At 45.4% G+C, this 17,500-nt stretch overlaps 1 protein-coding gene across 1 annotated transcript in view; it reads left to right on the plus strand.

Moving 5' to 3' along the window:
* Positions 1–15,950, plus strand: part of rgs12b (regulator of G protein signaling 12b) — a 41,515-nt gene extending 25,565 nt beyond the window's left edge. Inside the window, exons 3-16 of the mRNA XM_030788068.1 lie at positions 1,253–1,274; positions 6,092–6,261; positions 6,484–6,576; positions 6,733–6,876; positions 8,591–8,770; positions 9,238–9,382; positions 9,647–9,741; positions 10,745–10,939; positions 12,052–12,125; positions 12,457–12,583; positions 13,592–13,688; positions 14,100–14,167; positions 14,872–14,968; positions 15,382–15,950. Of these exons, the coding sequence (XP_030643928.1) occupies positions 1,253–1,274; positions 6,092–6,261; positions 6,484–6,576; positions 6,733–6,876; positions 8,591–8,770; positions 9,238–9,382; positions 9,647–9,741; positions 10,745–10,939; positions 12,052–12,125; positions 12,457–12,583; positions 13,592–13,688; positions 14,100–14,167; positions 14,872–14,968; positions 15,382–15,950 (2,076 nt within the window). The remainder of the gene's footprint in view (positions 1–1,252; positions 1,275–6,091; positions 6,262–6,483; positions 6,577–6,732; positions 6,877–8,590; positions 8,771–9,237; positions 9,383–9,646; positions 9,742–10,744; positions 10,940–12,051; positions 12,126–12,456; positions 12,584–13,591; positions 13,689–14,099; positions 14,168–14,871; positions 14,969–15,381) is intronic.
* The last annotated feature ends 1,550 nt before the right edge of the window (positions 15,951–17,500 follow it).

Raw genomic sequence — 17,500 nt, forward strand, 5'->3', positions numbered from 1 at the left:
TGTTCCTGAGGCCTGACCCCAGATTGACCTCTGGCCCATGCCGTGGTTCTCCGTAGGTGACACGTCGTCAGAGGTGAAGGAGAAGAGAGATGTCCGCTATTGAAACCGATTGTAAAAATGAATAGTGTGTCGTGTCGAGATTGTGCCTGGGTCCCTTTCCCTCCACAAGATATAGTGCAGACGTCTGTGTACAGCCTCTTGATTGAATTCACGCTTCCAAGCAAGTGTGTGAATGGCAGGGGAAAGAATTTCATTTATCAGTTCTTCAGCAGCGTTATCAGCAGCAGTGTCTGTAAAAGCTGTTTGGATTGAACTGAGTGGAAACAATAGAGAGAGAGACAGAGAGAGAGACAGAGAGAGAGAGAGAGAGACAGAGAGAGAGACAGAGACAGAGACAGAGACAGAGAGAGAGAGAGAGAGAGAGAGAGGGCAGCAGCAGCAACGTGAACTTGTGCAGTTTTATAAATAGCTCCTGAGATGTGTGTGTGTGTGTGTGTTGATGTGTGTGATGAGGCTGTTTCTCTATCTGACCTTTTTGCCCACATCTAAAGGAAATGACTCATTTAGGTCTTCTCCTACACACACACACACGCACGCACGCACACTCTCTGAAATTGTAATGGTGGTGCTCTATCTGAGGGAAAATATATTTTTGGAATTGTGTATGAGGTGCACTGACTCAGTGTCTCAGTTCTAATTTTGGGCTATGGTTTGACAGCGTTATTTTAAGTGACTTTTAATGACTCATTAATCGCAATGTGTTTCAATCTGTGCCCCAGCACTTTTTGCATTTCACCTCAGTGAAAAATAAAATAGGTTAAAATAACAAGAATCTTGTTTGACTCTTTGAATCAAGTGACATGCCTGAGTACTGTCGGTAGGCAGGTAGGCATGTCTGGGCCAAAGAGGCGTGGCTTAGAACATGAAGGTGTGACTTTAAACGTGATTGGCACATCTCATTTCCTATTGTTTGCAACTCTCTCTCTCTCTCTCTCTTTCTCTCTCTATGGAGGGGGAGGGGTTTACCTCTGCAAACTCAAGTTTGTGTGTGTGTGTGTGTGTGTGTGTGTATAAAAAAGTTTTTACCAGTAAAACAGGAAGAGCTGGTGATGTGTGAGTGAGTGTGTGTGTGTGTGTCAGTCACATTCTCAGAGAGCACAGCCTTTGTTCCAGTGTTACAGAGTGAGTGTGTGTGAGTGTGTGTATGTTCGGGGGCTGCACCTCACTCATGTCTCTCTGTGTTCTCTTACAGTCTGCGGCGGTCTCTGACGGTGGTGAGTAAACTCTTACTTTATCAATTCCACATTAGTCTACAGTATCGATCATCAAACACGCTGTTGTTTTGACTTTAACTGAATTAGCTCTTGTGACAGCTTGCGCTTTTTCACTGTCTTGTGTTTTTGCTTTCTGTCTTGTAATGAGTCTCCCTTTCTTTTAGTGCATTTTGTTTCCTTTTTTTTTCTTCTTCTTCTTCTTCTTCTTCTTCTTCTTCTTCTTCTTCTTCTCCTTCAGTAGTAGCGTTTTAAGAGGCGAATGACTGAATTTACTGTGTTCTCATGTCCTTCTGAGAGTGTGCCCTCTGTTTCTCTGTGGATAGGCTTCTGTCTCCTGCCACCTCAAAAACCCACCTTTCCTCCCAGTACACACAGCGTCTTCACCCTTCCCCACGCTTCCAGGCTCTGCTGTCTGTATCCTGCTGGTTTTTTTTATTTATTTATTTTAATTTATTTATTTTTTTTCTTACCTTTCTGTCCTACACCACTTCACAGACTCTTTGTTCTCAGTCTCCCATTCTCCATATCTGGTATAACTCTTCCACTCTGTCAACACACACACTTTCTGTTTTGTTTTTTTGTTGTTGTTTTTGGGGGGGGGTTTTTTTGGCTTTTAAAACTTTTAAATGCTCTTGTCTAACCATCTAGTCAACTACTCTTCTGCCAAACTGTCTGTATCTTATCGCCGTAACGCTTCTCTGTCTGTAGACTCACATCTCATCGTAACTTTTGTTAGTTTTTAATCTAGCCTCTGTGACAAAGGGACAGACGGATAGATGGAAGGAGGGATACATAGATAGATAAACACTTACGTTTGTACGTAGAGCGGGCATGACAGACGGATAAACTGATAGGTAGGTTTGGTGAAATGGAGTCGAAAGAAAACGTTGGCGGAGCACCAACTTGTCCGGTCTTGCTCGATAAGATTGGGTTTCTCTGAATCCTCTAGATTTTCTGTGTGTGTGAGAGAGAGAGAGAGGGAGAGAATTTTGGTGTGTTATGTACAGACATACCTACAACAGTGACTCTTGACGTGTTTGACTAACAGGGTCGGTCTCACACCCTGGGTTTGAGAGTTAGATCTTGAACAATCTGATTTCAGATCAGTTCTTAAGTGGCAACACAGTCTATAGATTATAGAGCCCCTGCAGGTTTGCAGTATGCAGTTCTGCTGTCCATTAACTTTAACTTTCATGCGTAGCCAACCCTTAACACGCATCATGTCAACGATGCCAGGTTTTCTTTCCAAGTTGTTGTGTAATATTCTGTGGTATTTAAACTGACCGCTTAAAATAACAGTGTTCTGCTATTTATATCTTAACCAGAGAGTGGGTAGTCAGCAGCCGAAATGAGAAAAGTTTGGTATTGCTCTTCTGTGCTCATCTTCAAAGTCAGTTTAAATCAGATCTTCAGAGTGGGAGTGAAAATTAGATTGGTCTTCCCCAAATGCACCCAATTTGCATGTGCGAACGGTCGTGTGAATGTTTGTACAGCATTGTCAGGGCGTCAGAGCTTTCAACTCCTGTGCATAATAAAGGATTTTGGGGGGGGGGGGGGGTTCAGGTCCTGACTCACACTGGCAACATTTTCATTTATAGGCTCTTGTTCACAACTGCGTGAGCGCTTGTCTGTGACAATTTGTGATCCTGCTTAAACCCACAGGGTTGATGGGAGGAGGGACTCTGTCAGCGTGTTCTCAAATACTGTATTTTCTTCCCCTTTTATTGCTTCTCTATTGTTGTACAAAGGTGTCATTGTGTTAATGAGACCATTGCAGTAGCTGAAGCAGTAGCAGCAGAAATTTCCCAGAATTTTCTAAAACGTTCTCTCACACTTATGGTTTTGAAGCATGCAGAGGTCACAGGTCACAGTTTAAGGTCGCGTAAGGTCGAGTAAACCTGGGCTCTTGAAGCAGCCGTGTGCATAAAGATTTCTCCCTTTTTTTAATCTTTTCTCTCTACCCCCCCCCCCCCCCCTTTTTGCAAATGCTAAAGCGGCCAGGTATACGCTATCTCTGAAGTTAGCATGCATGCTAACTGTTTTTAAATTGCCACTGCTAACTGCTAAAGTCCTGTCCATCCATACATACAAGAATACAAGACTACTATTTGTTAGGTTTCACTCTGTAGTTTCACTGAGGGCCGTACATTGTATTATAGTGGCCCTAGTTGAAAGTGCAGCACTTCTTTAAGAGCGTGGAGATTAGCAGCCTCTCCGTATGCTAAATTGCAGAGACTCCATTTAAGGACACAGCCTTCTGTTCCGCTAAGAATGCATCAATACATAACATTAGAGATTAGAACGCCTACGTTGTCCTCTGGCGGCTTCTACCGTCCCCACAAGCCTTCCTTCCCACGTCAAGTTTTAGTTTTCAAAGTGTTCTGGCAAGGACCCCCCCCCCCCAAAAAAAAACAAAAACAAAAAACAGAAAATCAGCCGGCTTGTCTGTCAGACCCTCCAATCGAAGACCAGAACAGCAAGGACCTGCCAGGATGTAATGTAATGTTTGCGTTACGCGTGTGTGTGTGTGTGTGTGTGCGTGTGTGTGTGTTGGTGTGTGTGCATGTGTGTGTGTGTGTGTGTGTCGGTGTGTGTGTCGGTGTGTGTGCGTGCGTGCGTGTGTGTGTGTGTATGGATTAGGGAGGCTGTTGTTGGTGCGGCCGCAGTAGGACCCACATTAATATTGTATTGTAGGATCCTGCTGCTACAGTCGTCTGTATTTCCCTCTCCTTTTCTCCATGAATTATTCACCTGTTCAGGCCACAGAGGCCTTTGTGACTGGGCCGCTGTATCTGTTTCCTTCATTCTGTTGTGTAAGTATGTGTGTGTGTATGTGTGTGTGTGTGAGTGTGTGTGTGCGCGCGCGCACGTCCAGTGCCATTCAGCCTGTTCTTCGTTGTTGCTCTCACTCCTCTCAAACGTCAGTTACAGTTGCGTGCGCATGTTTGTGACAGTTGTTCATGGGATGATCTTCCATTAGCTCCACCTGCACCCTGTGTGTGTGTGTGTGTGTGTATGTATGTATGCCTGTATGTGTGCGGAGCTAGTGTTATGGACATCAGGGCCTGGCGTCCCGTTGGCATGAAGTATTTGGTGAGGTGGCACCACAGTGGTTCATACCAGCTTTACCCAGGTAAGCAGGTCTGGGCAGTGACGCTAACCTGTTCTCCAGAGCTCGAGTTCTAGGAACAGCCCGTGTGACGAGTCTCTTTGTTGTCCCTAGAGGGGTTAGTTAAATATTGTTTATTGTGTTGTGTAAATATGGTGTACATTCATATTTTATTTAAAAAAAAAAAGGGTTTGCTATTGAGGCCTGCAAAGGAAAAAAAAAAAAACCCACGCGGGGTTCGAGGAAGTCTTTGGTCCTTATCACACAACTTAAACATGTCGCTGACGTTTATTTCACAACCAGCGTTGAAGTATCAGGCGTCTCATGTCTCAGGACGCGCGTTTGGTCCAGACAGTGCGGTTTCTCCCTGCTGTTACCTTATTCTCCTCCAGTTCTCACCTGCAGCTCCTATTCAAGCGACAGAGACGTTTAAAATCCCTTGTTGTACTCGTATTCTCACGACTAGTGTGCTCTTATTGCTGAGTTGACCTGTTTCTCTCGTCTCATACATTTCATTGTACCGTTGACCCTGTGTTAACCTACATATGACAAATAAACTCTTAACCTTATAAACTCTTAAACTAAAGCTGGTTCGGCGCTAGGTCCAGCCGAGTGTTTCCGGTGTCAGAGGAACACGAATGGAAAGTTGGGTGTTAAGCGTCGGGCCATGGACTTATCTCAGTTCTCTGGCCTCGTACCCTCAGGATTTCTGCGTTATCATTATCGTCACATGCACGTCGGACCTGCTGAACGAGGCCCCGAGGGCACCCCATTTTCAGCCCCTTGCTCTAAATTTAGCCATGAAGACTTTATTATAACCATGGTGATGTTGTGTGGAGACCAAGCCTGTATGTCCCTCCAGGCGTTTTCAGGAAACTTCCGCGTGTAGAAGTTGTTGATCATCCTCGGAGAGTTTCCGGAATTTTGATAAGCCCACGCGGCGGGTTTGTCAGCGTGCTGGCGAGCGCTGTTTTGAAGTTTGGCACCAGTTGAGCGAGTGAACGCAGCATAAAGTTGAAACTGTGCCTTAGTTCTTCAGTTGTTTGTGTGTTGACTGTCAACAAAAAAAAAGCTTGAGAATTTGTGTCTGTGCATGATTATTCGATGATCCTCATCCGGAGGCGGAGCATGTGTACGTGTCTTTTAGCCCATACACGTGGGCTGGCGGTTTGTTGTCTTTTAACGCTTGTTTACATAAATGTGTCTAATAACCATTGCATGGGCGTTGGCATGAAATTAACACACATTCGCGCATGAATGTACTTGTCCTCCAGTTCCTAGGGGTATGTTTCTGTGTATGTATTTATGTATTTTTCAGGTCTGAACAGTGTGTTAATGAAGTGGTCTTTGTGAGTGTTTAGGTGTGTGTGTTTGGGTGTGTGTGTGTGTGTGTGTGTGTGTGTGTGTGTGCGCGTGTGGGTGTGCATGCACACGTTCGTGCGTGCGTGCGCATCTGTCCGTGTGTTTGTCGGCCTGTTTGTCTGTCTGTTGTATAATGTAATGTCCTTGTTAGTTTTAGGTGTGTGTGTGTAGGTCTGTGTATGTATGTGTAGGTGTGTGTGTTTGTGCAGGTGTATGTGTCTGTTAAGACATATTAGCATGTGTGACTATATATCCTATTGATCAGTGAGGATCCACAGGGAGCGGCTTTGGGAGAGTCCATATGATTGAGTCACTGAGAGGATGTTTGTGTGTGTCTGTGTCGTAGAGCTGAACAGCGTAGATCTAAAAGGCTGTGGCAGTGATAACAGCCTGAATAGCAATGCCAGTTTACCCAGCGTGCAGTGCCACCGCCGACACACAGAACGCCGGGTCGCGTCTTGGGCCGTCTGCTTCGAGCGTCTGCTCCAGGACCCCGTCGGTGTCCGCTACTTCTCGGTGAGATCAATCAAAGTGATCCATTTACCCACTCACTCGTTATCAGTGGTTTCATTCTCGTGAATTTTGTTTGATGGTCATACAGAAGTTTTTAGTGTTAAGCACAAGAGAAACTATCTTCTGTGTGAAATATATGAATGGACCGGTAAATTAACTTGTGCAGGGTGTTAACTCTGGCACTCTGAGTGTAATGTCAGTGTGTTCTTCTCCTTTCCCTTGTAGGAATTTCTGAAGAAGGAATTTAGTGAAGAGAACATCTTGTTCTGGCAGGCCTGTGAATTCTTCAGTCATGTACCAGAAAATGACAAGAAACAGGTACACTTTCCACTTTTATCTTTAAATCAAAACTTAATCCTGGCTGACCCTTTCTCAAAGCAATTTTCGAATGATTTTCGGGGGTTTTCTTAGATGAGATCTAACCAAGTATTTTACTTCCTGTTCATTATCCTCTTTCCCTGACCTCTCTGTCAGCTGTCACAGAGGGCAAGAGAGATCTACAACAGCTTCCTGTCCAGTAAGGCCACTACGCCAGTCAACATCGACAGCCAGGCCCAGTTAGCTGACGACATCCTTAACGCTCCACGGCCCGACATGTTTAAGGAGCAGCAGCTACAGGTGGGCATCTTTGACCTCAGTCGAAGCATCTTCATCATCATCATCATCATCATCATCATCATCTTGTTTATTTTGTTAAGGTTAAGATCAAGTCTGTGGTGACAGTCTAAGGTTTGTTTCATACTGCAGGTTCTGCCTTAGTCATGAGAGTTCAAACTCAAAGTTAAATTTTGTGGAGAGTTACCACGAAGACTACAACAATTCTTTGCAGTGCCTGTGCTTTAGGCCAAAACTTTACAGACTGGCATGTTTTTGGGGGACAAAGCTGAAGGTAGGGGTTAGCAGGAAGTGTTGTTCTGTTTTAGGTTTCAGGTGAGAACTAAATTAACATTTAGCTTTGGGGAATGGTTCTCAGCTCAGTCGTAGAGACCAAACAGACTAGCTAGTGTTAAGCCATTTACTAGAATGTGCTGTCCACTGGGTCTCCGGGTCTAGAGCTGAGAACACTGGTTCAGAATATTTTGTTGTCGAGTTTTGGAATGGCTCTCAGCTTAATGAATGCAAGAAAGTAAGCTCTCATGACTGGACCGCTCCTTGGATCTGTTTTACTTTTTTGACATGGTATATCAGAGATGCTAACTAATGGTATTAGAGCTATATGTGAAGAGGTTAGCTAGTATCTGTTTGCATACCAAAGGTTTCAGTAACAGTTTAAGAGAGTTTGTGTAACCGTTTTGTTGTGGATTTTGAGAGTGACGGCGTCATTTACCAAGGGTATCAGTAACGTTATTATTAAACGTTAGCTATGATAGCTTGACCTTCCCCTCGGTCTTGCTTTCATTTGACACTCTTACCCTCTCCAGTTCACTTTTCATTAACAACAAAAAGTGTTGGGAGATTATAATCCTTCTCCTCTCCAGATCATTTCAAGTTTTGTTCATTTTCGTTTAAATTAGAACAAGAGGAGCGCCATGACCCTAAACCAACTTTCGTGTCGTCAACCGCAAACTAACCAGAGCCCACTAGCAGCCATTTTGTATTTTTTTCGTGTCGTCTCGTAGCTGCATCGCTGTCTTTGCGAAGCAGTCGCTGGGAGGGCACCGAACTAAAAAGCCTTATTGATGCCGGAGGTTTTCGCCTCCTGGTTTTCCGTCAAACCACTCTTGTCAACGAGACAAAGTTAACTTTTGATGGGGGGGGGGGGGGGGGGTGCGCAGTCGTCACGGGGCCGCGGATATAGCCTAGCGAGCCGTAACGATGTATGGCCCGAACGCGCCGAACCACATGACGACACCAGAGGAGGCCCTCTGGTAACAGACCAGCACGTGGGCTCGTTTAAAAAGACGATTCCAGAGTTCAGGCCCCTTGTTTGTCTTTTCTTTTCTTTTTTTTAATTTCTTTTTAATTTTTTTTTTTCTTTGCTTTGAATACAGGATCTGTTAGATCAGAAGAACGGAGCTTTGCTGAAAAATCGAATAACAACAATCAGGGAGTCTGTGTGCTCAGCATCACCTTTTTTTTTTTTTTTTTTTTGTCTTTCTTTTTTTTTCTCCCTTTTAATCTGCATTGACTGAAATGCACTAATGATCTCTGCGCTTAAGGGTGATACCAGGAACTCTCTGTTTTATCTCTCTTTCATGGTTCTGTGGAGATTAAAAAAAAAAAAAAAACATCAAACACCAAGCTCACAAAACTGTATGATAATGCCAAGACAAAATGTTACTTCTGTATCTGTGCACTTGTAAACAGGGTCTTCTCCATTTCTCTCCTTAAGATATTTAACCTGATGAAGTTTGACAGCTACACGCGATTCCTCAAGTCCTACTTGTATCAAGAGTGCATGTTGGCGGAGGTCGAGGGTCGACCACTCCCTGACCCATACCAGATTCCCAGCAGTCCTACATCCAAGCACAGCACCGGTTCTGACCGATCCAACCTCTCGACGCCCAAAAAGGTACGCGCACTTGCAGAGAGACAGACTCAGACCGCAAAACCAGTTGTGATTGTCCGTGTGAGGTCAAGTTATATTTGGGGAGTGAAAGTGTTTCTTAAGTTATTATGTCGTAAGTACAAACCAGACACACGGCCCAAAATAGTCAAGAGTCGAGAATTGTCCTTATCAATGCCGTCACAATGACGTTGGAAGCTGCCGCGATGACGTTGACCATCGGGTATTGCTGTGTGTCCTGCCAGCTTAATCGGACAGAGGTGTTGCCTAAACCGTAATCACGCAAAGGGATTTAACACCGTTTCCTCAGTTCTACCTAGCTAGCTTTTGTCAAAACATGCTTACCCCAACGACAGCCTGTTTTCAAAAATGAATTTTTGTGAATCCAGAGGTTGGACCTTTTGCGAAGTGTGATGTGTAGTGTCTCTGCGTTTTCCCAAACTTTGAATAATTTACAACGTTTAATGACACAGGACGAAAAGAAGAACAAGTCCGGAAGGTCTCTCAACGACGACAGTAGGGACGACCAAGGTGATAAGAAGAAAAGCAGTTTCTTCTCCTGGTCCAGGAACCGGAGTTTTGGAAAAGGTCCCAAGAAAAAGGAGTTAGGAGACTACAGTATGTGTCATATTTTGCTGATTCATTATTTTTTTTATATATATATATATATATATATATATATATATGTATATGTATATGTATATATATATATATATATATATATATATATATAATTTGTTCATGGATGTTGTTAACTTGCCTTTCAGACAACTAGTCTCCTGTTGATAATGCTCGTCTCATATTGGGAGAAGTTTTTGTTGCTGACATGACTAATTTTTCGGTTGATGTTGTCCCTGCCACCCCCCCACCCCCCCAATCCAGGTTTCTCAGGAAGCAACGGTCGAAGGGAATCACAGGGCTCTTTGTCATCAGGGGCCAGTTTGGAACTGGGAACCTCCGGTTCTGGAAAGAACGAGGTCAGTAAACTCAGCCCAAGTGTAGGAAACCGTGGACACAGCTGACCCAACTTCACTCATTCAGACACATCTTTCAAATGACGATCTCTGGGTTTTGAAATCGCATTTTAGGCATTTTTGCGTTTATTTTACCATGTCCCGATACTTTACTAAAATGACAGCCTGGTCCATTATTTATTTATTTATTTATTTATTTATTTTTCCCCACACGAGTAACTGAAACCCTAAAGGACCTTAAAGGAAAGCAATATCTCAAAGACTTCAGTCATCATCAAGTTTTGAGCGGTGCTTTCATTTCTCTCAACGTTGCATTTCTGATTTTAAATGGACTTTGCCCTGTTGTCAGCTAGCTGTGTTAGATCCATAAAAAAATATGACTTCTACCTACATCCATTCCCTCTGGGAAGCCAACACACTGGGACTTTTGAGCTGTGTGTGTGTTTCCGTTTGTGTTTCTGTATGTGTGTCTGTCTGTGTGTGTGTGTGTATGTGTATGTGTGTGTCTTTGTGTGTGTGTGTATGTGTGTGTGTGTGTGTGTGTCACCGTAGGCAAACACCACGCTTCCACTCTTCCACACTGGGACTGTTGAGCTGTGTGTGTATTTATATGTGTGTGTGTGTGTATATATGTGTGCGTATATACGTGTGTGTGTGTGTGTCACCGTAGGCAAACACCACGCTTCCACTCTTCCACACTGGGACTGTTGAGCTGTGTGTGTATTTATATGTGTGTGTGTGTGTATATATGTGTGTGTATATACGTGTGTGTGTGTGTGTCACCGTAGGCAAACACCACGCTTCCACTCTTCCACACTGGGACTGTTGAGCTGTGTGTGTATTTATATGTGTGTGTGTGTGTGTGTGTGTGTGTGTGTGCGTGTGTGCGTGTGTGTGTGTCACCGTAGGCAAACACCACGCTTCCACTCTTCCACCTGTACTCTGAAACCTGACACTCGTTTACACTCTGCCCTCCATCCTGTGCTTCCCCCTCTCTCTCTCTCAGGACGAGACATCTCGTAACTCAATGTCGTTACAGGATCGCTCAGCGCGCCACTGCAACATCAACCTTCCGGATGGTTCCTGTTGCTCTGTACCCATAAGGCCCGGCGTGTCCATCCGGGAGCTTCTGCTGGGACTTTGCGAGAAGCTCTGCATTAACCTGGCTGCTGTCGACCTGTTTCTCGTCGGGGGCGAGAAGGTAACGTGACCTCTTCACCTGAGGACAATGCACGCCTGGTCTCTTTTTTTTTTTTGCCTCTAGATACTTGTCAAGCTAGCGTTTAGTAAGAAAACCCTTTCTAAATTGTGCAGGCAAAAAATAAAGAAATACACAAAGAATCCGCATGGACAATCATGAGAACAGTTTGCACCTGGTCTAATTCTATATCTCTAGCTACTTCTGTTTTTAGTGTTCACCCAAAAAAAAAAAAAAAAACCCTTTATAAACTGTCAGAGACCCTTTGTAAACTGTCAGAGAACAATAAACAAGTACATACACAACATAATGAAATTAAAAATTCACGAGGACGATTCATGCATGGTCTAATATTATACTTTTAGCTGTGTTTACTAAAATTAAAAAAAACAACCTTTTTTAAATTGTCAGACAAAAATAGGCCATAAAATAAATAACACAATGGCTGTCAACATGGTGCCTTCTTTCTGTTTTCTCATTCAGTCAGATCAAATGGTACCTGATGTAGCTAAATACAGCCAAAGACAGGCCATCTGTGCGTGCGTGTTTTTTGTTTGTAGACTGATGTAAGACCCTTACTATAGTCAGGTTTAGACGGCTTTCAGAGAGCATGGCTCTTTGTTCGCTCGACCTTGTCCGTGTCTTTATGTAATCTCTCGGCATTGTGTGTGTGTGTGTGTGTGTGAGAGTGTGTGTGTGCGTGCGCTGCGTGTGCATGTGTATGAATGTGTGGGTTAGTGTATGCGTGAGTGTGTGTGTGTGTGTGTGTGCGCGTGTGTGTGTGTGTGTGTGTCTGTCTGTGTGTGTGTGTGTGTGTGAGAGTGTGTGTGTGCATGCGCTGCGTGTGCATGTGTATGAATGTGTGGGTTAGTGTATGCTTGAGTGTGTGTGTGTATGTGTGTATGTGTGTGTGTGTGTATGTGTGTATGTGTGTGCGTGTGTGTGTGCGTGTGTGTGTGCGTGTGTGTGTGCGTGTGTGTGTGTGTGTGTGTCTGTGTGTGTGAGAGTGTGCGCACGCGTGCTGCCTGTGCATGTGTATGAATGTGGGTGTGTGTGTATAAGTATACTGAGAGCCGTGTGTGTGACTGTACCTGTGTTATTGTCTCTGTGCGTAGCCTCTGGTTCTGGATCAGGATTGCATGACGCTGTGCTCACGTGACCTACGCCTGGAGAAGCGCACCCTGTTCAGGTACTTTCCAAAAACAACCGATATACAGCTGTCTGTCTCTCTCTCTCTCTGTCATCTGCTCCTTCATAAATCCATCCATCCATCCATCTGTCCATGCACCCATCTATACATCCTTTAAATGTGTACGATCTTTTGTATCATTTATTTATCACATGAATAAGTGGAGGTGTAGACGTGTCATTACTCTTATTATATAACATTACTTATATAATAACCAATTTGAATGATTCATGTTTAATCTTCTTAAACAGTTTCTCCTCGTCAGTCTTCTAAGTGTTTGGCATTGTAATACATGCGGCACGCTCTCTCTCTCTCTCTCTCTCTCTCTCAGGCTGGACTTGGTTCCCATCAACCGATCTGTTGGTCTGAAAGCCAAACCCACCAAACCAGTGACGGAGGTTCTGCGACCAGTTGTGGCCAAATATGGCCTCCACCTCGGAGACCTGGTGGCCAGAATAGTGAGTTGACTCACACACACACACACACACACATCATACATACACATATCATACATACATGTTTAGTAAATTTCTTTGGAATGAAAATACTAATTGAAGCCAGTTTGAGAGATGTACAAACGGCTCTTAATACTGTTGATGGTGGGAAGTCCTGCTGATGGTGTGGTCATGCTCTAGAACGTGTTTAGAACGTGTTTTAGCGTCTCTCTGGTCACGCAGAGCGGAGAGAGGGAGTGTTGCTGATGGTGTGGTCATGCTCTAGAACGTGTTTAGAACGTGTTTTAACGTCTCTCTGGTCACGCAGAGCGGAGAGAAGGAGTCCTGCTGATGGTGTGATCATGCTCTAGAACGTGTTTAGAACGTGTTTTAACCTCTCTCTGGTCACGCAGAGCGGAGAGAGGGAGTCTTGCTGATGGTGCGGTCATGCTCTAGAACGTGTTTAGAGCGTGTTTTAATGTCTCTCTGGTCACGCAGAGCGGAGAGAGGGAGTCTTGCTGATGGTGTGGTCATGCTCTAGAACGTGTTTAGAACGTGTTTAGAACGTGTTTTAACCTCTCTCTGGTCACGCAGAGCGGAGAGAAGGAGTCTTGCTGATGGTGTGGTCATGCTCTAGAACGTGTTTAGAACGTGTTTAGAACGTGTTTTAACCTCTCTCTGGTCACGCAGAGCGGAGAGAAGGAGTCTTGCTGATGGTGTGGTCATGCTCTAGAACGTGTTTAGAACGTGTTTTAACCTCTCTCTGGTCACGCAGAGCGGAGAGAAGGAGTCTTGCTGATGGTGTGGTCATGCTCTAGAACGTGTTTAGAACGTGTTTTAACCTCTCTCTGGTCACGCAGAGCGGAGAGAAGGAGTCTTGCTGATGGTGTGGTCATGCTCTAGAACGTGTTTAGAACGTGTTTTAACCTCTCTCTGGTCACGCAGAGCGGAGAGAAGGAGTCTTGCTGATGGTGTGGTCATGCTCTAGAACGTGTTTAGAACGTGTTTTAACGCCTCTCTCTGGTCACGCAGAGCGGAGAGAAGGAGCCGCTGGATCTCGGTCTCCCCATATCCAACCTCGACGGACTGAGAGTGGTCCTGGAAGCAGCAGAGCACGCTCCAGGAAAAGGTCAAACACACACACACACACACACACACACACACACACACATACACATACACATACACACACACACACACACACACACATACACACACACACACACACACACACACACACACACACACATACACACACACACACACACACACACACACACATAGATCCAGCTTTTTCACTGTTTTTTTTTTCTTTTTCTTTTTCTCCACAGTTTCTATTCTGAGCACTCCTACATATCCCAGTGTATTACTTCTGGTTCTGATCTTTTGACGGATTAGTGTACTGCAAATCATTAGATTAGACTAGACTAGGCTATTGTTAAAACCAAACAAACAAAAAAAAAAAAACTATAAATAATTTCTTAGAATTTTATTAAATTCTCCCTCACTCCCCCCCCCTCACCCCCCCCACCTCAAACAGATAAACAGAAACTGGTCTCCTCCAAAAGCCACGGACCCCCTCTCTCTACACGAAGTCAGTCAGCCACGGTAAGTCACCAAACAATCCTCTTTGCATCCTGAGAATGTCTCTCTTCCTCCCTCTCTCTCTCTCTCTCTCTCTCTCCCTCTCTCTCGCTCTCTCTCTGTGCGTTGAGGGGGGGTGTGTGCATGACCCCCCCCCCCCCCCACCAAAAGCTCTTGTCTTGACCATGTTCCTCTCAGCTCTCCTGAATTTGGCCTGCCTGTGATTAATTAACCACTTTACCTCCTCCTCTTTCTCATCCATCAACCCTCGCTGTCCGTCTCTCCCCCTCCACCGAGGGCCCCGGCGCCAACCGCGTTCCCGGGCCCCGGGCGACGGAGCGCTGGCCCGTTCCCATAGGAGTTCTACTCTCTACCGCAAGAGTATTTTTAAGAATCAGAGCTGTGAGGCATTTTTGGAGAGAAAGAGAGAGGAGAAAGGTCTCGTACCAAATTGTGTGGCGTTTCCGGGTCTTTGGTGTTGGGTTTTTTTTTTCGTTATTGGTTGTGTTGTAATTATTTTGTGGTGTGGTGGGTCAATCAGAAGCTAGTGGGTCCCTTGCACTGTCCTCGCGATCAAACCTTTTGTAGAAAACGCGGAAGAACGAGTACTGCCATTCTGTTGGCATAGCAACGCGAGGCCCCCCCCCCACTCCCGAAACAAGAGGATACCCGCTGCCCGTGCTCCCCTGCCGCCCCTAACGTGCCCCCTTTTCGTTGTACCCACTCAGGGGGAGGACAAGTCGTCAGGGAAAACCACGTCCGTCAAAACCAGGGCCCAGCTGGAAAAGCGAAAGCAGAAAAAGCTTAATATAGATGAAGCCGAAGGTAACGCACAAAAAAAAAAAAAAAACCCAAAAGAAACGACAACACTACCCACGGTTTCACACTCTGTGTCTCTCTCTCCCTCTCTCTCTTTCTTTTTGTCCCCCTGCACACACTCTTTTTTTTTTACCCAGTCTTGGACTGAAATTATGCCTTGGCTACACCTCTTGCTAACTGGTCTCTATAGCAACACTGGCTGAAAAAGAGAATGCTAACACTTCACCAATTGGCAGTCAACTTTGCACACACGGTGATTTTTTCCCCCCCCCCCTAACATTAATTAACACGCAAACACGTTCTGTTTTATGCTTAAAATTGTGCAGAGGTCATGTGATATGTGTCTGTTTGCACAGCTGACGGACAGTAGCTAAAGTTCGTGTGTGTGTGTGTGTGTGTGTGTGTGTGCGTGAGAGCAGAATTCTTCGAGCTCATATCCAAAGCACAGAGCCACCGAGCTGACGACCAGCGGGGTCTGCTAAACAAGAGCGACCTCGTACTGCCCGACTTCCTGCGTCTCGACCCGGACGAGGACCCGGACAAACCTTTAAGCTCCACCCCAGCTCGCCTCAAGCCCCGCCCACGCAGCAAGGAGAACGGCTCCGCCCTCAGCGCCAGCCACCAAACGCAGAGCCTGGATTCGGGCGTGGAGGGGCGGGGCTTCCGCCACGCCCTAATGCCCCCCGGCGCTCACAGACACCCCCTGTCGCGAAACCCCGCCCCTCTCCTCTCCGGGTTGTCCCCCATCCCTCACGCCCAGCGGGGCGGCTCAGACTGGAGGGGCGAGGGGGGCGCCCAAACGGTGGAGGAAGAGGAGAACGAAACGGACCTGACGCTCGTCGCCGAGGGCGACATCACCAGTCCGAACAGCAGCCTCCTACCGCCCTCCCCCCTCCCCCCGCCCCCCTCCCCCGCCCGGCCGCACCTTCTCCGACAGGAGGGATGCTACAGCGACAGCTGGGCCCGATCAGGTACCTCGCCTGTGTGAAACAAACAAACAAACAAACAAAAAATTACCCCTGTCAATCCTTATACTCCTCTCTCCTTCACACACACACACACACGCACACACACACATACTTCTGCCATTCCACTCCCCCCCCCCACCCCTCTCTCTCTCCATCTGCCCTTCAAGTGTGTGTGTGCATCGGCGTGTTTCTATCACTCCCAAGTGCTGTGGATTTTTGCCGTCGTTCACCAGTGCCAAACGTGTGCAAGAACCTCCAACAGACCTCCATCTGTATATAAGAAACTCCTCAAAGCACTTTATCGAACTGTTTTAAAAACAACAACAACAACAACAACAAAAAAACAAAAGACTTCAAGATTCTGTCTCACATTACTTTTTCTCCTCGTTTTCCTTTTTTTTTTTTTTATCGTCCAATCAGACGCTCAACTTCAAATCGAGTGGCGAAAAATCAACGAGTCAGAGAGTGTTCATCGTTGCGATACTGACTTAAGAGAGCGCGGTTAATTCAGTAGAGAGATCGGTTTAGTGGCTCTGACCTCCAGGGGGGATGACAACTGAAGCGAAAGACGCCCTGTTAACGGAAAGGAAGTTAAAAAACCAATATTGATTTGGATGCCGATATGAATTAGGACATTGTTTTTTTTTGGTTCTCGCAGATGTCCCGAGGACTCTGCTGACCTCTCTTGTCGTTTTTTTTTTTTGTTTTCCTCTGAAACTCCTCTAAACAAGAACGGTTTTGTTCTCCGCCGATCGGGCCTCTGGGCCGAGCGCGACGTAAATCGCTGGTGTTGTATGGAGCTGGTCTGACTGATCTGAGGTCAGCAGTGAACTCTGATTGTGGTGGAAGAGTGTGCACGTGTGTGTGTGTGTGTTTGTGTGTGCGTGTGTTTGTGTGTGTGTGTGTGTGTGTGTGTGTGTGTGCCCTGAGGTTTGTCTTATGACAGTCTCAACAGGAGAACAGTGGCTCCAGAGACATGTGATTAACTTCCCTTGATGCTGTACATTAACACACACACACCACACACACACACACACCAGAGTGACTGTGTGTATGTGGGTGTTTCTGTGCACAAACTAAATAGTTGAACTAAATAATTCAACACTGTCATTCTCCCTAGATAGTCACTGTAACACCACACACACACACACACACACAGAGGGATCATTTAAGATTTCTCAGAGGTCATGTATTGTCCTTTCCTTGCCGTCTCCAGTAGAGTTCTCTGTCAATCACATCAGTTAAACCAGATTCACACACCAGAGTGACCATCAGGTTTGGAAACGATTTCCACTTCTATTCGCATTCCCTTGCTGTGCTTCCTTTCCATATTTAAATCGAGAAATCAGATGTTCTCTCTCTCTCTCTCTCTCTCTCTCTACCTGTTCCATCATGCTCTTTAACAAGAAAAAACGCAATTCAACAATGTTTTTTGTTTTTATTTTTGTTTTTATTTTTCAACACAGCTGCCAGCAGTTCTGTCAGTGTTTAGCAGTTTGGGTTTTTGTTTTTTTGTTTTTTTTCATGCTTGTTTTTCTATTTCTTTACCATTACATATATTATTATGTAT

This window comes from Chanos chanos, chromosome 11, assembly GCF_902362185.1.
Source record: "Chanos chanos chromosome 11, fChaCha1.1, whole genome shotgun sequence".
Taxonomy (NCBI): domain Eukaryota; kingdom Metazoa; phylum Chordata; class Actinopteri; order Gonorynchiformes; family Chanidae; genus Chanos; species Chanos chanos.